Here is a 25,857-nt window from a genome sequence, read left to right on the forward strand (position 1 = left end):
GCAAACTAATTGCACACGCGTGGCATGATAACATTGCCAAGAGGTGATGTCATTGTGTCGGGTACTCGGTGGCTCCCCCTGCCCAGCGTGCTCAGAGTTTGGAGCATGCTGAGCAGGGGAAGGCTGGTTCTTTCTGGGCTTTGAGGGATCAGGTGAGCTCCCCCGATCCCTTAAAGCCCAGAAAGAACACTCGGCGCCTTCCCCTGCCCAGTGGGCTCCAAGTTCATAGCGCACTGGGCAGGGGAAGCCGCATTCTTTCTCAGCTCTGAGGGATTGAGGGAGCTCCTCCGACCCCTCAGAGCCAAGAAAGGCTCAGGGACGGCGCGAGCAGGGATGGGGAGGAGGTGCCCGCCCCTGCCCCCGCTGTAGGCTTCCCAATCCCCAGATACCAGCGGGGGATCCTCTGGTTTTGCAGGCTTCCCCCCTCCCCCAGCCAACTGGCCGGCGAGGGAAGCCCCACCCCCACAGCCATCATGCATAGGGAATGATGGGGAATTGATCCGCGGGTATGGGGGGCTTCGGGGGGCTCTTTTTTGAGGTAGAGGTGCCAAATTTTCAGTATAGCATCTAGTGCCTCTCCCCAAAATACCCCCCAAGTTTCAAAAGTATTGGACCAGGGGGTCCAATTCTACGAGCCCCAAAAGGAGGTGACCCTATCCATTATTTTCTATGGAAGGAAGGCATTTTAAAAGGTGTGCTGTCCCTTTAAATGTGATGGCCAGAACTCCCTTGGAGTTCAATTCTGCTTGTCACACCCTTGCTCCTGGCTCCGTCCCAATATCTCCTGGCTTCACCCCCAAAGTCTCCTGGCCCCACCCCCAAAGTCCCCAGATATTTCTTGAATTGGACTTGGCAACCCTACCCCGCTGTGAGCTGGTGCTCCAGGCAGTCCCCTCGTTTGCCTACTCCCACGCGCCAGCCCTGCTCCTGATGTAGACAATCCTCCAAGAGCTTACAGTAGGCTCTGTAAGAAAAACTCTGTAAGCTCTTGGAGGATCGGCTACATCAGGGTGTGTGGCCTAATATGCAAAGGAGTTTCTGCTACAAAAAAAAAGCCCTGGTCCAATGTTCCATCTGGTCTGGCTTTCGCTTTCTAACATTGGTCTGTCAGATGCCAAAGGAAAGTCTACAGGCAGAACAACCTTACAAGCTGGCTGCTCCCCAGTGTCTGATAAATTAGAGGTCCCTACTCACAATGTTAGAGGTCCCTGCTCACAACAGAGCAACACTAATTTTGGTCGTAGCATCAGTTTATTGCCCCCTTCCGATTTCCCTAATATAAGCTGTGCTCCCGTTAGTTGGTATTAATTGTACTGGCCACAAGTGTTCCCTCTAATACTGAGTTAGTGTGAGCTAGCTCAAAGGGTTTTAGCCTCTGGCTCACACATTTTTGTCTTAGCTCAGGAAAAATTGGCCCAGAACAAACTAATTTATGCAGTAGTCAAATCACTCACAACTTTAATGCTGGTAGCTCATGAAGTGTCATTTGTGCTCACAAGACTCCACTATCTAAAGGAAGCATTGCTGGCCACTAATGATGTCCCTGCAGCGATGGTTGCCATGCCAGCACATTTTACTGAATATATAGACCCCCACACACTTATTACAGAATTGTAACGGATTTAACTTCCATGTAACCCCCAATGCACGGAACATTTTAGAAGAAGAAGAATTCAAATTCTCAGCAGGATCTATGCTGGGCCTCAAATCATCTAAATAGATTAGCCATGGTTTTCGCATTGCTGGAAAAGCAAAAAGGTACCTTCATCTGGCTCTGGATCGTCGGTGTTGGACTCCATCGGGAATGTGGTTGTTGGTGAAAATCGTGGGTGAATCTCTGTGAAGAAAACGCAAATGGCACCTTAGTGATGTTTCAGCTACAGCCAGAATCAAAAGTCTCCATTCCCTCTTACTGAAGGTCCTGGTTCCCAAGAAGGCAAAGCCTGTATTCAGGTATCACAAGAGATCATCATTTGATCAAACCCTAGTTCATTGTGAGATGTGAATGCACACAGGTTCAGCAAATTAGAGTTTGCAAGCTGGCGTCAAACAAGTTCAGATCTCCATTCCGGCAGGGAAGCTTGTGGGATGACCTAGGGCCAGTCATACCTTCTCAACCTAACCTACCTCACCAAGTTGTTGAGAAGGTAAAACAAAAGACAGGAGACCAATGTATGCCACCCCAACCTCCTTGAAGGAAGGGCAGGATAAAAATGTACTAAATCATTACAAAAGTGAAACGATTTTTGAATGCACATCCTCTAAAATTAAATACTCACCATTCTTTTATATTCAATAATGTCTCCAATGTTGTTATTTAGAAGAAGACGACTGCAGATTTATACCTCGCCCTTCTCTCTGAATCAGAGACTCAGAGCGGCTTACAATCTCCTATATCTTCTGCCCCCACAAAAGACACCCTGTGAGGTGGGTGGGGCTGAGTGGGCTCTCACAGCAGCTGTCCTTTCAAGGACAACTCCTACGAGAACTATGACTAACCCAAGGCCATTCCAGCAGCTGTAAGTGGAGGAGTGGGGAATCAAACCCAGTTCTCCTAGATAAGAGTCCGCGCAAAACACCAAACTGGCTCTGAAGGAGAATTTTCATATATATATATATATATATATATATATATATATATATATATATATATATATATATATATATATATATATATATATATATATATATATATATATATATATATATATATATGTATGTATGTATATGTGTGTGAGAGTGTTGCATTTTTGCATTGGTTTTTTAAATTTTACTTATTGCAAGTGAATTCTTGCAATGTTGCAGTCACAAAAATACTTGCATTCACAAAGAGCAAATGTTGCAATGCTGTTGTTTTCTTTGCATCTATCTTGGTAGGTTTCAAATATGAAAATCTGGTGAGCCATCAATTCTCAAATACTAATTGCGGGTTATTTATCAAACGCTGTCAAATGCTCCTTATCACTACTTGATGCCTATCATATATATTAACTATAGTTGTATGCCAAGACTCCAGTGCTGTTAACAGTGACAGAAAATGTTTCTCAGTCTTCTGGAGAACCTTCAGCCCTTCTGACCCTTGCCAGGAATTTTTGCATAGAGTTGCCTGCTTTGGGTTGGGAAATACCTGAAGATTTTTTTGGGGGTGTGTGGAGCCTGGGGAGGGGGGTTTGGGGAGGGGAGGGACCTCAACAGGGTACAATGCCATAGAGTCCATCCTCCAAAGCAGCCGTTTTCTCCAGGGGCACTGATCTTGGTTATCTGGAGATCAATTGTAATAGCAGGAGATCTCCAGGTGCTACACAGAGATTGATAATCCTATTTCTCCATCGGAAGATTAGCAGCAGTTGTTTCCATACAGGCATTTCCCCCTTCCTTTGCTTCCAAAAGGCAGCATGGTTGTGGTAGGGTTGCCAAGTCCAATCCAAGAAATATCTGGGGACTTTGGGGGTGGAGCCAGCAGTAAAGTTGTGACAAGCATAATTGAACTCCAAAGGGAGTTCTGGCCATCACTTTTAAAGGGACCATACACCTTTTAAATGCCTTCCCTCCACTGGATATAATGAAGGATAGGGACACTTTCTTTGGGGGCTAATAGAATTGGACCCCTTGATTCAATCTTTTTGAAACTTGGAGGGTGTTTTGAGGAGAGGCACCAGATGCTGAAAATTTGGTGCCTCTACCTAAACAAAAATAGCCCCTCCAGAGCGCCAGAAACCCACGAATGAATTCTCCATTATACCCTATGAGAATTGGTCTCCATGGGGAATAATGGAGTGCCAGCAGATATTCCCCCCCGCCACTTTTTGATGACCCTGAAATGGGGAGAGGGCCTCCAAACTGGGAGATCCCCCGCCCCACCTTGGGATTGGCAACCCTATTGGGGAGGTATACACATATTGTTGTCCTCTAGTTGTCCCTTTCCAGGTTTTCTCTGTTCTCAGTAGGCTCTGTCTCAAACCTGCTTTGCTACAGTCTTTTCAAAAAGAATGAAGTCTAAGCATGGGTGTTGAAAGAAAGAAAGGGTGTCGTCGGATTCAATTCAGTATTCCTTAAAGATTAAAAGTTTGAAAACTAATATCCCATCTGCATCCGCTACCAATAAAACCAAGCACACCCACTGTAGTTAGATAAAGGTAAAGGTAGTCCCCTGTGCAAGCACCAGTTGTTTCCGACTCTGGGGTGACATCACATCACGGCGTTTTCACAGCAGACTTTTAGATATCAAATTTCAAAATCAGATATTGTTCTGTGTCAGACCAAGGAATTAAACCGTTGAAGAGAATTCAGAATTAACTGGCACACCCAGCGAATATTTAACACACAAAATTCACCAAGGAACATTTTGAGGCTAATTCGTTTTCTCAAGTGCAGCTACCTAAAGCTCTATCCGTTCCTTATGGACATACCGTCTTCTCCTTCCTTTTTCTCAACACACCAACCCCACCCAAATTCCATTTGTAAGCTCCTTGGGGACAGAGTTCTGTTTTGGGCTGATGTTAATCTATAAAAGCACCAGGACTAATGATCGTACAACATTAAGGGGGAAAAAAATCAGAAGAGATGGAAGGTGAGCAGAGGAGAGAGCAGCAGGCTGGAGGAGAAGAGCCGGTGTGGTGTCACAGTTAGCGAGTCAGAATTGGGAGTTCTGGGTTCAAATCCTCATTAAAACCATGGGCAGTTCCCTCCTAAAGCAAAATTACACCTTCTAAGTCCAGCGACTACAATAGACTAGAAGGGTGTAACCCTGCTTAGGCTACTAGCACGGTGGATGACAGTGGGTCTCTCCTGCTATCTCAATAGGGTTGCCAATCCTGGGGGGGGGGGGCGGGGCAGGGAATCCCCCCGGTTTGAAAGCCCTCCCTCCACTTAAGGTTCATCAGAAAGCAGGGGTGGGGGAGGGAAATGTCTGCTGGGCACTCCATTATTCCCTATGGAGACTGATTTCTATAGGGTATAACGGAAAATTGATCCTTAAGTATTCGGGGCTCTGGAGGGGCTGTTTTTTGAGACAGAGGCACCAAATTTGCAGCACAGTATCCTATGCCTCTCCTCAAACCCCCCCCCCCAAAGTTTCAAAAGGATTGGACCAGGGGGTCCAATTCTATGAGGCCCCAAAGAAGGTGCTCCTATCCTTCATTATATCCAATGGAGGGAAGGCATTTAAAAGGTGTGCAGTCCCTTTAAATGTGATGGCCAAAACTCCCTTTGGAGTTCAGTCATGCTTGTCACAACCTTGCTCCTGGCTCCACCCCCAAAGTCCCCAGATATTTCTTGAATTGGACTTGGCAACCCTATATCTCAACCTAGCCTACCACACAAGGCTATTATGAGAATAATAAGAGAGGTGGAGAGGATGAGTTCCATTTCGGAGGAAGGGCAGTCTTTTAAAAATCCACCAAGTGTCCAATTGTGCAAGATTTACAACAGAGGATGCAGGGAGGGCAGGATGAAGTGTTGGGGTGAATAGAAACGGCAGCAGCTTGCTGACAAAACAGGGAGTTCTCATCAGTTATATACACACACACACACACAACACACACATACACACACTTTCCTGGTTATCTGGCATGTCTGCATAAAGTTGAGTTTTAGCACCCTTTTAACACCACAGCGTGCTTTTAGCCTGAAAACTGTCATTTCTTTTAAGATGCCTCATAATTTATGCATTCTGCACATACTTGCCCATACTTGGTTTCATTTACCAACTTCAAATGCTTTTATGTTTTTCTAAGCTTTCGTTTTTAAGCAGCTGAGGGCCGGATCCCTGGAAAGCGATCCTGAAAAGCCTATAAACAAATAAATAAATAAATACAGGAGTTTTGCTTTCCGAGGCCCTGATCTGAGAAAGCAGCCATACAATCTTCACAAGCAGCTATACAGTCTTCACATCCTTGTCGATGCAGAGAGGGGTGTGTCTCTGTAGAACTGCTTCTGTACTTGCAGACATCTTGTCTAAAAGAAAATTATTAAAGAACATTCTGGGAAACTGGTGTGTGTGTGTTTGCATAGAACTGATGCACACTCTATGTTTTGCCAGCCAACTGCTCCTGTTTGGGAGGAAAAGGAGTGGCTGAATTGCATGCAGTTCTCCTTCACCGTGCTGTCTGGCCTGCTCCTTCTTTGCCCATCAAACAGCGCCCCTCTGAAGAACTTGGCATCATGCCATGTTCTGTGCCAGCGCTTCCCGGTTGTGCATTGCAAGTTCTTCTGCCGTCTGCCTCGCTATTTCACAGGCCTCATGTTCAAGCGTTCTGCGTCATGCGCAACTCCTCCGACCAATGGGTCTCATGCTTGCAAATTAGTTCCTGCTGGGCTTTTTCTACAAAAAAAGCCCTATGTGGAACAATGGTGACATCAGAGCCAGTTTGATGTAGTGGTTAAGTGTGCGGACTCTTATCTGGTAGGACCAGGTTTGATTCCCCATCCTCCACTTGCACCTGCTGGAATGGCCTTGGGTCAGCCAGAGCTCTGGCAGAAGTTGTCCTTGAAAGGGCAGCTTATGTGAGAGCTCTCTCAGCCCCACCCACCTCACAGGGTGTCTGTTGTGGGGCGAGAAGATATAGGAGATTGTAAGCCTCTCTGAGTCTCTGATTCAGAGAGAAGGGCGGGGTATAAATCTGCAGTCTTCTTCTTCTTAAACGGACTTGACTGTCCAAGATGTCACACGGCTCCCTGCTACTGATGCATTTAATGTGCCTGAATGCCTCTATAGATTTGGGCCCTGCTCTCAAATTCCCAGTTGCATCTGGCTCGATCTCTGTTCAAGAGATGCTGCACCAAAAAAGGCTCCCCCACCGAATCCACAGCGCTCCAGGTTGGATTCCCCCTTCCCTCCTTTCAAGGTTCTCTGTCGTCCTGACCCGCCCCCCGCTTCATTTTGTAATTTGGCAGCGCCTAAGGGAACAGCTGTTCCTTCTGCTCTGCAGCCTGCACCGCTTTCCCCACCTGGAAGCCTGTTCTGTCAGACCCAGGCTTACTCATCTTCAATGGCAACGGCTCAGTGATTCAGCTGCTGCTCCACCCATCACCGAGGGAATCCTGAGGTGCAGTCGGGGTGTCCAGATGCCTCTTCATCCCCAACAACACCGGCTCTGCTTTGTTATTGTTAACTTACTATGTTTTTAGCTTGCTTTTCAGCCCCTGAAACTGGTTTTCAAAGTGACTTGCAGCGATTAGGCTCGGATCCAATAGCACCTTAGAGGACAACATGAGTTTTAGAGGGTAAGCCGTGGAGAGTCAATGCTCTGGGGATCTTTGAGTATCAGAAGCTCACACCCTGAAACTCTTGTTGGTCTCTAAGGTACTACTAAGGATGCCAGCCTCCAGGTACCACCTAGATCAGGGGTGGTCAACTAGCTTAATGCAAGAGCCACATAGAATAAATGCCAGATATTTGAGAGCCACAAGACATTAACGTCAGATGTCTGAGAGGAAGGAAGAAAGGCAAATAGATGGGGAAGGAGGTGGAGATGGAAAGAAAGCAACTTTAGATTAATTCTCCAAGCTAGAGAGAAATGCCTTCTCCAAGCTGGCTGATGGGGCAGTGGAGGCTTTGAAAGCGACAAAATATGTGTGAAAGAGCCACACGTGGCTCCTGAGCTGCAGTTTGGCCACCCCGAATGGATCATCTCCAGCAAGGCTTTAAAAAAAGAAAAAAGAACACACAGGAACGCAGTTTGGGCTGGCTTGGCATCAGGGTGTGTGGCCTAATATGCAAATGAGTTCCTGCAGGGCATTTCCTACAAAAAGCTCTGTGGAACAATGGTGCCACCAGGGGGTGTGGCCTAACATGCAAATGAGTTCCCGCTGATCTCCAGACTACATAGATCAGTTAAATCTTCCCAAGCTTTCTTTACTTAATGGAACTAAAGTAGCCAGAAATATGGGGCATTTCTTTCCAATCTTATTTTCCCTAACCCATCACATTGTCAGGAAATACTGCTTTACCCAGTGAGTGATTAAAATATGGAATTTGCTGCCAGAAGATGTAGTGATGCCCACAGATTAGACAGATTCATAGAGGAGAGGTCTATCTGTGGTACTAATAGGGTTGCCATCTCCAGGTGGGGCCTGGAGATCTCCCACGTTTACAACCAATCTCCAAATGGCAGAGAAAATGGCTGCTTTGAAGGGTGGGCTCTATGGCATTGTACCATGCTGAAGCCCCTCCCCTCCCCAAACCCCACCCTCTCCCGGATCCACCCCCAATGTCTCCAGTCATTTTCCAATCCAGACCTGGCAGTGGCAACCCTAGCTACTAGCCAAGGTAACTAAAGGGAACCTCCACATTCAGAGGCAGTGAGCCTCTGAATCCCAGAGCCCGGAGACCTCAGCTTCTCTGCCCTGTTGTTGGCCCTCCAGAGGAACTGGTTGGCCGCTATGTTAGGCAAGATGCTGGAGTAGATGGACCACGGGTCTGATCATCCAGCAGGGCGCTTCTTACGTTCCCATGTCTTCCATCTTAAGAACTAGAAGACTTTAAAATTGGATAATTCTGATAAGTATTCCAGTAATGTAAGTAAAAAGAGAGGGCTGGGTTCAGCCGGGAAAGTGGATTTGAGAGGGCCTCAAAGCCATGTAATTGATGTTGGAGAAAGCTCTCTGGCCTTTTTCCAGGAGCAGAGAAGAGGAAAATAAAGGATAGACTGCGGTTGGATTCTCATTCGTCTCTTATGCCCTCGGAGGGAACATTCAGTCAGTGAGATCCATGAGTACAAATCCCCTCTAATGTACGATAAATGGAAGGCGGGAGAGGAAACATGGCCACTTGCACAGAAAGACGTATCAGGGTCTGGATCAATCTTTCAATTTTCTGCTTTAATGTTTTTCGGCTGCATTCGGCTGCGTGTTGTTACAGGCTGCTGTGATTAGATCTGGGTTTGTGACTTGGTTATACTTCGTTCAAGAGGCTCGGTTTCTATCGAATGAAAAGCAAAACGATTTTTTTTTTAAAAAAAGATGATGATTACGGATGGGCTGCCCTCCGAAGCGCTCTCCAAAACAAGTGCGCAGTAAGAGGCCAAGAAGGGGAGTGCCGGATAAATGGGATTTGTGAAGCCAAGGAGACAGGCTGTCTATTGTTGGTGGTTCTCTTAGCTTGGGGGGCTGTGAAAAAGGGCAAGGTTGCCACAAGCCGGAAATAGCCAGGGCTGAAATGGTGCTTTGAAGACCAGGGAGATCCAACAGGCAACACTCTGTTCCTGAGGCTCTGAAGAAAAGGACGGAGGCCAGGGTCGTGCTCCAGCCATTCTTCCTCTCAGCCAAGAGCTATTGTTGGCGTGAGATAGCTTCTTCTCATCTGGCTTTCAAACAAGGCTTATCCATTTCTTCAAGGACCCCGCTATGGGGGAGAGCACAGGAACGTTAGCTCTGAGCCACTCAAATGGGACAGTGGTGAGAGACTGTGGAGAGGAAGAAGCGGTCTCTCGTGCAGTTCTGACTAGCAGATATGCGAGGGTGGCATTGCAACTGGCAGGAGTCTGGGTAGAGCAGGGACGTAGGGGGCACCTTCAGCGACAATGTAATATCATTTTCAGAGGAGGAGTTGGATTTATACCCTGCCCTTCACTTGGAGTCTCAAAGTGGTTTACAGCCCTTTCCTTTCCCCACCACAGGCACCCTGTGAGCTATGTTCCCTCTAAGCTGAGTTGGTGTGAGCTAGCTCACAATTTTTTAGCCCCAGTTCACACGTTTTTGTCTCAGCTCAGGAAAAATGGCCCCAGAGCAAACTAATTTTTATGCAGATGCTCACAACTTTAATGCCAGTAGCTCACAAAGTAGAATTTTTGCTCACAAGGCTCCACAGCTTACAGGGAACATTGCCTGTGAGGTAGGGGGGGGACTGACAGAGCTTTTTGAGAACTGCTCTTGAGAGGAACAGCTCTGAGAGAGCTGTGACTGACCTAAGGTCACCCAGCAGCCTTCGTGTGCGGGAGGAACGGGGGAATCAAACCTGGTTCTCCAGATGACAGTCTGCTGCTCCTAACTGCTACACCAAACTGACTCTCAACGCCACATTTTCTAGGAATCACTGTGAACTCTATGATAAAACCACAGAGTGTTCGGGTGACTTCTGAAAGAGTTCTGACATCACTTCCGGTCATGCCATCACGGATGGCATTTTCCCCATTATTCTTCTCCTGCTGCCCTCAGGAAAAGCAATGGGAAACAGGAGCTGGGGGTGAGGGATCCTCCACCTTTGATGAGAAACTGGCAGCCCTCGCAGATTAGGAGAGGAGTTCTGGCTGAAGGATGCCTGAGAGCTACAGTGAATAGGCATGGCTTATGGGGCATTATTTAAAGCAGGGGTCCCCAACCCCTGGGCTGTGGACCAGTGCCGGTCCATGTCCTGCTAGTAACTGGGCCGTGAGTTGTATAATTATTTCATTGTATATTACAATGTAATAATAATAATAATAGTACGATACTGGATTTATATTCTGCCCGCCTCCGAATCTCAGAGTATCAGAGCAGCTTACAATCTCCTTTATCGTCCTCCCCCACAACAGACATCCTGTGAGGTAGGTGGGGCTGAGAGAGCTCTCACAGAAGCTGCCCTTTCAAGGACAACTCTGTGAGAGCCATGCCTGACCCAAGGCCATTCCAGCAGCTGCAAGTGGAGGAGTGGGGAATCGAACTGGCGCACTTAACCACTGCATCAAACTAATGGAAATAAAGTGCACAATTGTATCACCCAAAAACCATCACCCCCCCACCCCACCCACCCCGGTCAATGGAAAAATTGTCTTCCACAAAACCGGTCCCTGGTGCCAAAAAGGTTGGAGACAGCTGATTTAAAGTCTACCTTGGTATTTTTTGCCCACCAAAAGAAGCAGTGTTCAGATTCCCCCCATCCTCCCCAGTTCTGTTTCACAGGCCACCTAAGCCCCTTCCTTAAACACAGGGCTACTGTGGGGGGTGGGCAGGGCTTGGGGACCAAAACTCTGTGGGTCCTTGTTATCCTGGGGCCCCATACATAGGCCCCATATATATTTGCTCCACATGATCAAAGTCCTGGTGGATGCTACACATGATGCTGCCTTGTATTGAATTGGGCCAAAGTTGGAATTGTTTACTCAGACTGGCAGCAGCTCTCCAGCGTTTCAGGCTGATAGGGTCCCTAGGTCCCCTCTGGCCACCAATGGGGTGGAGGGGTAGGGTTGCCAGCTCCAGGCTTGGGACTCCTGGAGACTTGTGGGGGAGCCTCAGGAGGACAGGGTGGAGTCTCCTGGAGACTTGTGGGTGGAGTCATCAATGGAGTACAATGTCAAAGTCCAAAATATCCATTTTCTCCAAGCGAACATATCTTTGTAGTTTGTAGATGAGCTGTAATTTCAGGAGATCCCCAGGTCCCACCTGGAGGCTGGCATCCCTACGGGAGGCTGAGGTCCTTCACTGCCTGGTCCTTTTTAACTGGAGCTGGTTCCCTCTAAGCTGCAGAGTCTTGTGAGCAACAATTCTACTTTGTGAGCTACTGGTATTAAAGCTGTGAGCTACTGCATAAATTATTGTACTCTGGGGTCCTCCTTCCTGAGCTAAGACAAAAATGTGTGAGCTGGAGGCTAAAAATCTGTGAGCTAGCTCATGCTAATGCAACATAGAGGGAACACTGGTGGGGACTGAACCTGGGCTCCTCTGTACGCAAAGACTTCCACTGAGCCACAGCCGCTCCCTGCAAGAGCTGTGTGTTCATTTTGTGGCTCCCATACGCACAGCAGCCCGTTGGTGCTCCCAACCACAGAATGCAATGAGAAGCAGTTTCTGCCTCCCCACTCCACACTACTTTCAGTTTCCCCAAAAGCCCCATGAAACCACTACCGGCTCCATTCTGGAAATCATACCACTGACATGGCTTCATTTACGTTTTTGCAACAGAGCCAATAGTAGCTCCGCGAGGCTGTGTGAACACACATGAAGCTGCCTTCTACTGAAGCAGACCTTTGATCCATCATGGTCTACTGTCGTCTACTCAGACGGGCAGCAGCTCTCCAGGGTCTCAGGCTGAGGTCTTTCACGTCACCGACTGCCAGATCTTTTAACCGGAGATGCTGGGGATTGAACCGGAGATCTTCTGCATGCCAAACAAATGCTGTGACACTGAGCCAAGTCCAGGGTGGAATTCTAGCAGGAGCGCCTTTGCATATTAGCCCACACACCCTCGATGTAGCCAATCCTCCAAGAGTTTATAAGGCTCTTTTTTGTAAGCTCTTGGAGGATTGGCTACATCAGGGGGTGTGGCCTAATATGCAAAAAAGCTCCTGCTGGAATTCCATCCCTGGCCAAATCTACTCAGATTGGTAGTGGCTCTCCAGGGTCTGAGGCTGAGGTCTTTCACATCTCCAACTGTCCAGATCCATTAACCAGAGATGCTGAGGATTGAACCAGAGATCTTCTGCATGACAAACAAATGCCATGACCCTGAGTCAAGTCCACTCAGTCTGGAAGTGGCACTCCAGAGTCTCAGGAGGAGGTTTTTCACATCATCAACAGCCAGACCCATTAATTGGAGATGGTGGGGACTGAACCTGGGACCTTCTGCCCTCCAAACAGATGCTCTGACACTGAGCCCTAGCCCCTCCTTCCTTGGAGGTTTTTAAAGAGAGGCTAGATGGCCATCTGACAGCAATGCTGATTGCGTGAATTAGATCATGAGAAGGAGGGCAGGAAGGGGGTATGTGGGGGGAGGTATTTGTGAAGTTCCTGCATTGTGCAAGGGGTTGGACTAGATGAGCCTGGAGGTCCCTTCCAACTCTATGATTCTATGAACCAGCAACTGGGCAGGAACTAAAGCAGAGGGAATTGGGCCAAAGGGCAAATGATGGAACTGTGGTTATCAGCTAGAAAACTAGAAAGACAACAACCACCATATGTCAGAAAGTTGTGAAAATCAGCCTCAGATCTGTTCTCATCATCCCTTTCTGGTTACTTCCATTCTACACAAGCTTGTATTGTTTTCAGGCCCATATGTCTCCTCCTTTCCTCTGTGTGACCTGCTATGTTTAGGGTTACCAGCCTCCAAGTTAGAGTAAATGGCTGTGGTATAGGATAAGCTCTAGGGAAACATGGCCCTGCTGATCTCCCTCCCCTTTCTAAACTCCACCCTCCACAAACTCTGCCCCCAAATCTCCAGCAGTTTCTCAGGTACAATGGTCAGGTCTGGGTTGGAAAACACCCAACAACTTTGGGGGTGGATCCAGGAGAAAGCAGGATTTGTGGAGGGGCCTCAGCATGGCACAATGCCATAGAGCCCACCCTTCAAAGCAGCCATTTTCTCCAAGGGAGCTGATCTCTGCCAACTGGAGATCAGTTGTAAAAGCGGGAGATCCCCAGACCCCACCTGGAGGCTGGCAGCCCTATCATACCAGCAGCTGGAAGGCCCTATTCTGCAGAAGAGTCTTCCTTACACCCAGGGCTTTTTTGGCAGTAAGAACTCCTTTGCATATTAAGCTACATCACCCCGATGTAGCCAATCCTCTAGGAGCTTACAGGGCTCTTCTTACAGGGCCTTCTGTAAGCTCTTGGACGATTGGCTACATCAGGGGGATGTAGCCTAATATGCAAAGAAGTTCCTGCTACAAAAAAGCTCTGCTTATACCCCACAGCAAGGCTGGTGTGATGGTTCTCCTCAGGTCCAGCTATCCTCACTGCAAGCACACTTCCACTCACAGCAGTTAAAATGTCTGTGAACAGTCACAGGTGCCAACCAATTTGAAGAAGACGACTGCAGATTTATACCCCACCCTTCTCTCTGAATCAGAGACTCAGAGTGGCTTACAATCTCCTGTCTTCTCCCCCCACAACAGACACCCTGTGAGGTGAGTGGGGCTGAGAGGGCTCTCCCAGCAGCTGCCCTTTCAAGGCTAACCCAAGGCCATTCCAGCAGCTAAAAGTGGCGGAGCGGGGAATCAAACCTGGTTCTCCCAGATAAGAGTCCACACACTTAACCACTACACCAAACTGGCTCTCAATTTGGAGCATATTCAAACCCTTACCTTTGCACTCTGCGTCTGATCCTGCGGTACATTCCTTGATCATGATCTCATTCTCCTCACAAATGGTGCAAGGGAAACAGGGGTCCACGTGGTTGGCATCATCCGAGAAGGTCCCCACGGGGCATTCCTCGCAGAACGTGTTCTGATTGTCACTGCAGGGATACACAAGACCAAAGCCCACTTCGCAGACGGTGCATTCTTTGCAGTCGCCGCTTTCCTCATCCTGGTAGTAGCCGTAGATGCATTTGCAGACAGTGTTGTCTGACTCCACGCAGGGGGCCAGCATGCTCTGAAGGCCCACGCACTCCTTGCATGGCTTGCACGGCTCCGTGGCACTCATGGTGTCTGAATAGCTCACACCTGGAATGCATCAGAAGAAAAGAATGGAGGTGAGCCGCAGCCCTGCAAGGAAACAATATTCCACTGACCTGAGAGTCCAATAAATGCACACCGAGGGCCAAACCACAGGTTACAACATACACAAATCGGCCAGATTGTAGCTGCAGCTTCATGGTGAGAATTCCATTTAAAAGGGCCAGGAGACCTGGTTTGAATTGGGATCTTGGCAGGGGGCAGGATTCTTGCCTTTCCCTGGCACGGTTTTCTCATGCCAAAATGGTACCAAGGGGGAGTTATTTGCCCTTTCGTGGGGCTCTGTGTGCAAGCAGCCAGTTTTGATTTGCAGGAGTGACAGATTTGAAAAAATGCCGGCATGTTTGTTTTCAAAGTGCCAATGACCATTGCTTCCTGGTCCTGGGATGTTTTGGGGTAGCCTAAATTCTTTTTGTACTAGACACAAACCGGCCTCATTAGCTTTCTGAGTCACTGTTTTAAAATAACATGTTGCAGATGGGGAGTCGTTTACACCTTTTGCTAACAACACAACTTTCTTCTCTGTTTAAAGAATATGTTTTGGAAAAATTGAAGGATACCTCACTGCTTTGTGATTTTCGGTTGGACCTGAACCACACATTATGATACTGTGCCTGCTTGGAGCTATTTTTTCCTATTGGACAATTATGGTTTGTGTTTGTATGTCTGTGAAATAGATAGATAGATAGATAGATAGATAGATAGATAGATAGATAGATAGATAGATAGATAGATAGATAGATAGATAGATAGATAGATAGATAGATAGATAGACAGACAGACAGACAGACAGACAGACAGACAGACAGACGATGGATGGACAGATGGACGGACAGACAGACTGATGATGGATGGATGGACAGACAGATGGACGGACTGATGATGGATGAATGGATGGATAGACAGACGGACGGATGGATTGATGATGGATGGTTGGATAGACAGATGGACTGATGATGGATGGATGGGAAGATAGATAGACAGACAGACAGACAGACAGACTGATGATGATGGATGAATGGATCATAAGCTGCTTACAGTGCCATTCTAAACAGATTTCTTCTGCTCTAAGTTCACTGACTTAGAAGTAAGGTTGCTAGGCAGCCCAGAGTTGCCAACCTCCAGGTGGGGCTTGGGGATCTCCCAAAATTTTCAGCTCTTCTCCAGACAACAAAGATCAGTTTCCCTGGAGAAATTCCTGCTTTGGAGGGTGGACTTTATGGCATTATATCCCTTGGAGGTACCTCCCCACCACAAACTCCACCCTTCCATGTTCCACCCCCAAATCTCCAGGAATTTCCCAAATTCAGCAACTTTACCAGGTGTCTGCCTAGAACCCTAACATAGAGGCCAACCTTAACACAGAGGTACAAGGCCTAAAAACAGTAAAGAAATGTTTCTAAAAGCTATAAAACCAGCCATAAATTTTTAAAAACAAAGCCAGCACAACACAACTGAGATAACAGAAAGTTGGGTTTGCAGGAGGGGTTATTTGAACACCCACCGGTTTGTTCCGTGTTCTGTTTGCCAGTTGCAAGTGATTTTTTGGCTCAGCAGTTCATGGGCCACATGAGCCTGTGCATCAGGTTACCTTTCATGTAATTGGACAGGACAGGACAGTGCAATTGGTGGTGTTTCACACATTCACACGCACACTAGGCTATATAGTAAAGCATGCCTAACGACAATACCTTGGTTCTCCTAATGATGGTCCCTCCCCCCTATTTCCTTCCCAAATTAAGCAACTGAATTGCGGATCTCCGAGGATGAAGGGAGGCCTGCTTAGAGTTTGTATAACTGTGCCTGATGGCCAAATTCACTCGCTATTCATCGCTGTGCAGTTATAATCAGCTCGTAACAATAAAATTGACCGGACTCCCTTGCAAGCCTCCCATCGGATGAATCACACACTGGCGAGTATTATAAAGTGCCCTGGAAAGCCTGAAGAGGTAATATATTACGATTTAATGGGGAAGTTAAACCAGCGGAAGGAGCGAGGCGTACACGCTGACTTCAGGTTAAAATATTTTATTTCGATTTCAGCTCCAGGCTTTGGCTCCAGTGAGCTGTCTCCTTCTGCTTGGAAAAGGATGAGGAGGAGCTCCAGTTTCACATGCAGAGGAGGCGGGTGCAGGGCAGGAGAGCCGCAAGGCCCAAGAGGGCCAGATCGCACAGATGGGATGGGAGGGAGGGTTCTAGGGCTGCCAATCCCCAGGTGGGAGCAGGGGATCCCCCGCTTTGGAGCTCCTCCTCCCGCTTCAGGGACATCAGAATGTGGGGAGAGGGAGGGAAATGTCTGATGGGAACTCCATTATTCCCTATGGAGACCGATTCCAATAGGGTATAATGGAGAACTGATCCATGAGTATCGGGGACTCTGTGGGAGGGCAGTGTTTTGAGGTAGAGGCACCAAATTTTCAGCATAGTGTTTGGTGCCTCTCCTCAAAACACGCTCCAAGTTTCGAAATGATTGGACCAGGGCGACAAATTCTATGAGCCCCCAAAGAAGGTGCCCCTATCCTTCATTATTTCCAATGGAGGGAAGGCATTTAAAAGGTGTGCTGTCTCTTTAAATGTGATGAAGAGAACTCCCTTTGCTTCAATTCTGCTTTTGGCTCCACCCCCAAAGCCCCCAGATATTTCTTGAATTGGACTTGGCAACCCTAGAGGGTTGGAAAATGCCTGGAGACTTTTGGGGTGGAGCCAGGAGAGGGCGGGGTTTAGGGAGGGGAGGAGCCTCGGCAGGGTACAATGCCCTAGAGTCCACCCTTCAAAGCAGCCATTTTCTCCAGGGGAGCTGATCTCTGCCATCTGGAGATCAGTTGTAAAAGCAGGCAATCTCCAGGCCCCACCTGGAGGCTGGCAACCCTAGAGGGAAGATACCACCCGAGTGGCTTTTCCCATTGCATACTTGCGATAACCACAGAAGCAGCATTGCTGGAATTCTCCTTTCCAAGTAACCCATGGCAGGTTCTAGGGTTGCCAGCCAGGAGAAACGGGGGTGGGGCAGCGAGTCATACCACTGTTGCATGGATGTACAATGTTACTTCCAGCAGAAAGCCAGAAATGACATCTCGTCATGGTGATGCTCTACGATTTGTGGAGATGCTCTAGGTTTTGAGCTAGAAGCAAGGTCATTCACACATTGGTGCAATGCTGTCAGTTTCCCCCACCTAGTTTGTGAAGCAGTGGTAAGGGGGGGGGGCAGATGTTGAGAGGTCTCCGGCTATAGCTATAAGGAGCTGCACTCTCCAGCAGGTTCACACTTATAGGGTGTTTTTACGCTGACAGTGTGTCACTCTCTATCACCGCATTGAAAACTCACCTTTTACATTACCTAACATTCTCACAACTGTTTTGCATCGTTGCTGCCTGAAGCATCTACATTTGTTTTGGTGAGATGCGTTTCGGAGCTGCTGCTGCTGCAACGTTTTTCTCGACACTAGTTTTGATCTGATCTTTTCTCTACAGGTGTTTCAAACCTGAATAGTAGAAGTTTTCATGCATTTTAAAAGACTCCTCCAAAAGCCACAAGGTGCAGTAATTTGCATGAGAACTGACAGCACTTGAATTTTTTACATATCATTGCTTGCCTCATCTAGCAATTTATTGTTTTTGCAGTGTTGACACGATTTCCAAGCAATCGTACATTTAACTAAGCACTGGTATTTTGGCTGCCCCCTGAGCAGAGACCCCCCCCCTAAAAATTGAAATGCTTAAATGTAAAAGGAAAATAATTAAAGCGGAACAGTGGCAGGCGATTCGAAGACTCTAAAACTCTGGATCAAACTAAATGTAAAAACACCCATAGTTGCTGGCTCTGGGTTAGAAAACACCTGGAGATTTTGGAGGGTTTGGAGAGGGGAGGAGCCTCAGCAGGAAATTGATTTCATTTCTCCCCATTGGTTCTGGTCCAACTGTCTTGGACAACAGAAAACAACTCCACACCATTCTCTATTACAGTCTTACCATCACACCATGTGGTGACTCCAGACCTAATGTGTACAGTTTTCCTTCTTTCCCACCTAACCTGCAGAGCGCAGACCTCAGTTCAGCTGGGAAGGGGGGAAGGAGGGAGGTTGGAGGGCCATGGGCGGAAGGGTTAATCAGGGTGGAAAATTCCTAGAGATCTGGGGGCAGACTCTGAGGAGGGTGGGGCTTGGGAAGGGGAGGGATATCAGTGGGTATAACATCATATTGTCTACCCTGCAAAGCAATCATTTTCTCCAGGGAATGGATTTATGTAGTCTGAATATTAGTTGAAATTCTAGGAGATCCCCGGGCCCCACCTAAAGGTTGCGGACATCACACAGGGTTGTGGCTGTTGGGGATGGGTCTTCTTCTCACTGGCCAGCTGGCCAACAGTGGGCAGAAGCCCACTAAATTAGGGGATCCCCAGCTGCTACCTGGGGGCTGGCAACCATATGGGCCCAACAGGCCCATAGCCAGAAAATTCCAGTTGGGGGGACCCACGGGAAAAATTTTTGGATGGAAGGCCCCCGCTCTGGTGGCCCCAACTCCCTCCACCACGACTTTTCTCCCCACAGCTCTGGGGCAGCCAGCGCTGAACTTGCCCATCGTGCAGGAAAGCCGGCATAGGAACCGCTGACTTCAGAGCTGCTTTTCCAGCTGATCATGTGATCAGCGGGGGCAGGGGGGTGCCTTGCAAGAGCCCCCAGAGCCCGCTCTTTATAGTTTCTCCCAGTGAGTGAGTGGGAGGAAGGGGGAGGTGTTGTGTAGAGGGGAGCCGCCAGAGCTGTGGGGAGAAAAGTGGCAGCAGAGGAAGCAGGGGCTGGGCAAAGGGAGGCCCATAAGGGTCCGAGGGGGGTCGAATTGGGGGCCGTGCCTAGGCTTGCCAATCCCCAGGTTCCAGCAGGGGTTCTTCCGCTTTCCCAGGCTCCTTCCCACCCCCAGTCAGTTGGCCGGCAGGGGGAAGCTCCGCCCCCAAAGGACCATGTGCCTTTCCACCTCTGGAGGCTTCAGTCTCTGATTGAAAGGCTTCCTCTTGGGATGGTGTGTCTGTGTTACTTTGAAGAAGTTGGCAGCAACTTGTGAATAGAGAGGCCAATCCCCTTTCAGAGTTGCCAAAAACGGGGTGGGGTGGTGGGGGGGAGGGAAATGTCTGCTGAGCACTTCATTATTCCTTATGTGGAGATCGATTCTTATAGGGTATAATGGGGAATTGATCTGGAGGTTTCGGGGGCTCTGAGGGAGCTGTTTTTTGAGGTAGAGGCACCAAATTTTCTGTAGAGTATCTAGTACCTCTCCCCAAAGTACCCCCCATGTTTCAAAACGATTGGAGCAGGGGGTCCAGTTCTATGAGCTCCAAAAGAAGGTGCCCCTATCCTTCATTATTTCCTATGGAAGGAAGGCATTTAAAAAGGTGTGCTGTCCCTTTAAATGTGATGGCCAGAACTCCCCTGGAGTTCAATTCTGCTTTGTCACACCCTTGCTCCTGGCTTCGCCCCCAATGTCTCCTGGCTCCGCCCCCCAAATCTCCTGGCTCCACCCCCAAAGTACCCAGATATTTCTTGAATTGGACTTGGCAACCCTAGCCGTGCCCCCCAGTCCCCCGCTGTGGCTACGGGCCTGAGCCCCAATATGGATGCAACCGCTGATACTCTTCTGTTTCCCTGTCTGGACCAAAGAAAGGGAAATTCTAATAAAAAGGGGGACATTACAAAAGACTCTTAGGAATTCAGTCCTATGGTAATCTCCTCTCTAGTCACTGTTCATTTATTTATTAGATTTTTTTTTAGTTGCCACTGAAAGGGTCTCTTGGTACTTACTTCAATAAATTAAAAACAACACAAAAATACATAGCAAGTATAAAATATTAAACTATTAGAATACGTGGTTAACACCATAACCACTAACAAAAATAACCAAAACATATAGATTACTCCAAAGGGCTGACCAAATCAATTCAGCCCTGTATGCCCTGCAGAAACTAAACAAGTCTGTCATGGCATGGGTGTCATCTGAGCGTGCATTCTACAGGAGAGGGGCTACAACTGAGAAGCTCCTTCCCCCGATGACAGCTAAGCAAGTCATCTTGGCCTGGGCACCTTCAAGGGCCCCCTATATGATGACTATAGGGAGCGAGGGGTGGGGTTGTAACAGGACAGACTGTTGCGATTCCCCTCGAAGTCTGCTTGGGAAAAGACCTATCTTGAAGAGATAGCTGGACTCTCTTTTCCTAAAGAATTACTTTTGAAAGGGCTTGGATTCGAACCAGTGACCACTCTGCTTATTGAGATGCATACAAACCAAATAACACAAAATGCTCTCAAAAGAGTGCTTCAGTTGGATGCACGTGGCAACTGACACCTTAAAAAGAATGTGAACTCCGTTTTCTTTGGACTCGTGTGGTTCCAAAACAATTTGGAAGACCACTCTACCCTATTTGAAAGCGATCTCATTTCTAGAGCCAGTGTGAATCAACCAAGGCTTACACAGACAACCAAATAAGTCCCAAACCACATAAATCAATCATGAAGACATTTAGGGTTTAAAAGAAATCCTGCTGCTTGGCATTTTTCTAAGCAGTCCTTTCTGATGTTATTGGCTGCCAGTCTGTTTGGTTCAACCTCCCCTGTATGCAGGCGCAGTTCTGTTGGGTTCGGCAGGCATTTGAGTTATTCGGTGCTCAACCAAACAGACCTGGAAATCGGTTCACATCAGATCGCCCCAGTTAAACACTGCAAGTCCAATGTGAATGTTATGGCCTCCCTCATTCCAGCCACATCCACTGGAGATGTTGTGGGAAAACCCTGGTGTGTATCTTTTAAAAGAGCCAACCTACTACAGCAGCTGCTGACACTGAATGACGCTTCTGCCCCACAGAATTCTCCAAGGGGAAATACAGCAAAAAATGTTCTCAATACCAACGCACTGCTCCTATCGCTATACATTACAGTGGCGTCTGCTTTGGTGGGGAAAGAGGGGGGGCTTGTTTGATCGTGCATTCGGTTGCATCTGTTTTCCCTCAATTAGCTATGGGAAAGGATTAAGGTGGTGGTGTCCAATATAAACATTTAACGAGGATGCCAAAAATGGCTGACTTTCGGCTGACCCCAATCTACATTCCCCTCTCCTTTGGTTTCAGCTGCTTTCCGCAGGGAATTAGAGCTGGGATGTAAATCAAATCTTCCTTTGCCTTGCCCCACGTCCCTGAAAGTCTTCCTTGCCCCCGCTTTCCTCCTCGTGATCCCCGTTGCCACCAGCTCCCAGAGCTGTCAGAAGCAGCAGTGGTTGCTTCAAAATGTTGCCACCAGTGGCTGAGTGAAACAGATGTGGCCATACTGGGACCTTATCACTGGTGTCTCATCATTAAGTTGAGATTCTTTCAAACAGTGATTTCTCTTTGCGTTGTTTCCCATTATTATTAAATATTTGTGGCTGGACTGAAATATAAGGAAGCAGAAAGTGCAGCTAGGGAGTTGGAAACCAGCTTCATTCTCTGCACTTTTAATTGGAAAGGAACTTCTACCTGCAGAGGGAGGAATTGGCTCAGGGTGCAACTAGAGGTCTGTAACTAGACCTTCCACCATTTTACATCTGTATTATTAACAGGGCTTTTTTGGATCAGGGACACACAGGAATGCAGTTCTGGCTGGCTTGGCATCAGGGGGTGTGGCCTAATATGCCAATGAGTTCCTGCTGGGCTTTTTCTTAAAAAAAAAAAGCCCTGAGAGCCAGTTTGGTGTAGTGGTTAAGTGCGCAGACTCTTATCTGGGAGAACCAGGATTGATTCCCCACTCTTCCACCTGCACCTGCTGGAATAGCCTTGGGTCAGCCATAGCTCTTGTAGGAGATGTCCTTGAAAGGGCAGCTGCTGTGAGAGCCTTCTCAGCCGCACCCACCTCACAGGGTGTCTGTTGTGGGGGAAGGAGATTGTACGCTGCTCTGGGTCTCTGATTCAGAGAGAAGGGCGGGGTATAAATCTGCAGTCTTCTTCTTCTTCTAATAGCAACCAAACAAAAAGACCCAGACTGGATTGGAGCTGTGGCACTTGATGAAGGGTTAACCCCTTTCTCCCCAGGATTTATCACCTGGATCTCCGGAAGAGAGCTGAACCTGATTCATCCACCACCAGAGCTAGTAATAACATTTTAAAAAGACAAATGAATTATGTAATTCCATTGTCTCCTCTAGTCTTAGATGGCATTTTAAAACAGATTCAACAAATGCCTGGAAGATAGACCAGTGTAAATGCTAAGTGCTCACATTGCTTCTGACTTAAGGCAACCCTGTGAATTAATAACATCCAAAATGTACTTTGCATTTCAGATTTGTCTGAGCATTGGGTTTTTGAGGTGAGAAATGATCCAAAGCAGTTTACCATTGCTTTCTTCTGCGCAGGGTTAGCTGAAGAAGCACTGCCATTATCACCATCCTCTTCTGCTGGTGTGGCTATTGATAGCGGGGGGGGGGGGATGCATCTTAGTCTGGTTCCCTACCTGTGGCCATTCCACCTGGAGTGACTCTGCTACGGAATCAGATTGGTGGAGCAATAGCAATGGCCAAATAGCAATAGTAGACCGGTAAATTAAATTAAATCCATTCATCCACCACCAGAGCTAGTAATAACATTTTAAAAAGACAAATGGATTATGTAATTCCACTGTCTCCTTTAGTCTTAGATGGCATTTTAAAACGGATTCAACAAATGCCTGGAAGATAGACCAGTGTGAGTGTTAAGTGCTCACATTGCTTCTGACTTAAGGCAACCCTGCGAATTAATAACCTCCAAAATGTACTTTGCATTTCAGATTTGTCTGAGTATTCTGAAAGGTAAAAGTGGCGAACTCCAATTGGGAGAACCGGCATTGATTCCTCACTCCTGCACATGAAGCCAGCTGGGTGACCTTGGGTCAGTCACAACTCTTGCAGAGCTCTCTCAGTCCCACCTATCTCACAGGGTGTTTGTTGTGGCGAGAGCAAAGGAAGGTGATTGTAAGGCTCTGAGACTCCTTCGTGTAGTGAATGGTGGCGTATGAAACCTCCTCCTCCTGACAGTCTAAATGCCTGATGGTATCCATCTCAACTTTGCTGCCATGTAAAAACCTCACCATGTTAAGGTGTGTATCCAACAGGGAAGGAAAACAGACCTACCAATATCTATAAACCATGATGCCTAATTAGAACCTCCATGTCCAGGGACAGCATATCCCTGGATACTAGTTGCCTGTAAAGAGGGCAAACAGCAGAGGAATGCTATTTATGTTTTGCTTATGGAAGAGTCTGGTTGGCCACCTTGGAAAATGGGGCTTTCTGGCCCAGATGGACCCACAGCATGATTCAGCAGGGCTCTGCTATAAGTCTTAAAGTTCAAAGGGCAGAAGGTAGAGGGGCAGAGTTCAAAGGGCAGAAGGTAGATTGATGTTGCTCATCAATCCAGCATGGTATAGGATCTGGGAAATCCAGGTTCAAATTTCCCCTCTGCCATGGAAGCTCTTACTCAGACCCTGGGCCAGTCTCTCTCTCTCTCTGCCCAACCTACCTGAAGATAAAACGGAGGAGGGGAGGACAATGTTGTAAGTTGCTTGTAAATTGGGGTCCCTGTTGGAGGAAAGTGGGCCACAAATGAAGTAGATAAATCAACACATTCTGGGGAAGGGTTGTTGTGTGCCACAAACCCTGAATCAAAATATGGGATGACTGAATTCAAGTTGGCAAGCCAACATTTGCCAGGCTTCTTTCCCATTGGCAAGGCTTCAGTGGGGCAGGAGGAAACAAGACTTACCAGCAGCAGGCTGGGAAATACCTGGAGGATTTGGAGATGGAGCCTGAAAAGGATAGAGCTCAGGGAGGGGAGGGACTTCAATGGATATAATGCCACAGAATCCGCCCTCAAAAGCAGCTATTTTCTCCAGGTGAATAGATCAGTATTGCCTGAAGATCAGCTGCAATCCCAGGAGGTCTCCAGCCATTGTGAGGAGGTTGGGAAACCTAGAAGAAGCCCCAAAATTCACACCCCAAAGGTGCTGGAGCTAGGGTTGCCAAGTCTCCTGCAGCTGCCAGCAGGGGACTTTTTCTCGTGTGCACGGCACAATGACGATACCCGGAAGTGACATATTTCACCAAGGACATCATGCGAGCCACTGTAGGAATTTGCTGGAAACTCTATGATTTTGTGTGGGGACGTTCTAGCAATTTGGGGGAGAGATCTATGGTACTCTGTGGGCAGGAGCTTGGAAGCCCTAGCTGGAGCTATCGCCGTGAACCTGCCATTGATCACCTCCAATGAATTCACCGTGCCGTTGAGCTCCTCTCCCCTCCTCCCATCCAGGGCAGGGCATTAATCTTGAATGAGCACTGCGATCTCTTGAGGACGTTCTCGGGGAAATCACCATTTTCCCTTCTGAATGGCAGGATGCAAAGACTCTCTCACTCTGGCAGATGGAATGCCTCCATCCGCACACGCCCTGCTCTCATTTAAACTTGCCGTTGGCTGTCACTCCCAATGAGGCGGTGGCCTTTGTCAGGGGCCCTCCCGGCATCACCCCCCCCTGCTGGGCCGCTGCTCCCTCCTTGCAACTTCAGTCAAAGAACTAATATGTCTAAATTGCAGGAAGAAACATTGAGGTTAAATAGCAGAGCAATTTTGGGATCAGAGTGAGGCTAACAAGAACTCGAAAGGGTTTTTATGGGAGGCCGTTGGAAAAGGAAATATGCGGGTTATAAAACAGGGCAGACGGAGAGGTTATCAAATCCGCTCAGGTCAGACGGGTTAAAAGAGGCATGATGCGGCAGATCTGCTGTCCTTTTTGGATACCCAGGGACTGTCTGACACCCTAGGCAAGGCTAACTTCTGGTGCCCCCCCCCCACAGTGATAACATCACTGAGTCACATGGAGGGTTCCCAGTTCATCACCCCCAGAAAGCCAGCAACCTAGGCAATCACCTAGCAGAGCCAGCCCTGAACTCACCAGCAGCCATGGGGATTTTGTGGGGATTTTTTGATGATGGGCAGTATGCACCAGTATGAAGCATGGTAGTAGAAAGTGCTGTCAAGTCACAGCTGACGTAAGGCAACCTCATAAGGTTTTCGAGGCAAGAGATGTCCAGGGGTGGTTTGCCATTGCCTGACGCTGTGTCCCAGTGCTGGTAGTTCTTGCTGGTCTCCCATCCAAAGACTAGCCAGGGACGACCCTGCTTAGCTTCCGAGATCTGATGAAATCAAGCTAGGCTGGGCTATCCAGGTCAGGACCGATACTGACTTCCAGCACATTTTTCAGGGCTCCCTTGATCCTCATGCACTGCCTCACCGCTCAGAGTAATTAATTAATTAATTAATTAATTAATTTAGAATTTATATCCCGCCCTTCCCACGAGTGGCTCAGGGCGGCTTCCAACAATAGATCCAGCATAAAATTACGAAATATTTAAACATAAGGGAATAAACATTTAAAACAGGTAAAACAGATAAAACCATAAATATTAATAATTTAATTTAATTTTTAGATTTATATCCCACCCTATCCCA

At 47.8% G+C, this 25,857-nt stretch overlaps 1 protein-coding gene across 1 annotated transcript in view; it reads right to left on the reverse strand.

Moving 5' to 3' along the window:
* The window catches only part of NGFR (nerve growth factor receptor), a 78,487-nt gene that overhangs the window by 8,452 nt on the left and 44,178 nt on the right, over nt 1–25,857 (reverse strand). Inside the window, exons 3-4 of the mRNA XM_060256015.1 lie at nt 13,995–14,354; nt 1,763–1,837 (exon numbers count right to left, since the gene is read on the reverse strand). Coding sequence (XP_060111998.1) covers nt 1,763–1,837; nt 13,995–14,354 — 435 coding nt within the window. The remainder of the gene's footprint in view (nt 1–1,762; nt 1,838–13,994; nt 14,355–25,857) is intronic.

The sequence above is a fragment of the Heteronotia binoei genome, chromosome 15 (assembly GCF_032191835.1).
Source record: "Heteronotia binoei isolate CCM8104 ecotype False Entrance Well chromosome 15, APGP_CSIRO_Hbin_v1, whole genome shotgun sequence".
Lineage (NCBI taxonomy): Eukaryota > Metazoa > Chordata > Lepidosauria > Squamata > Gekkonidae > Heteronotia > Heteronotia binoei.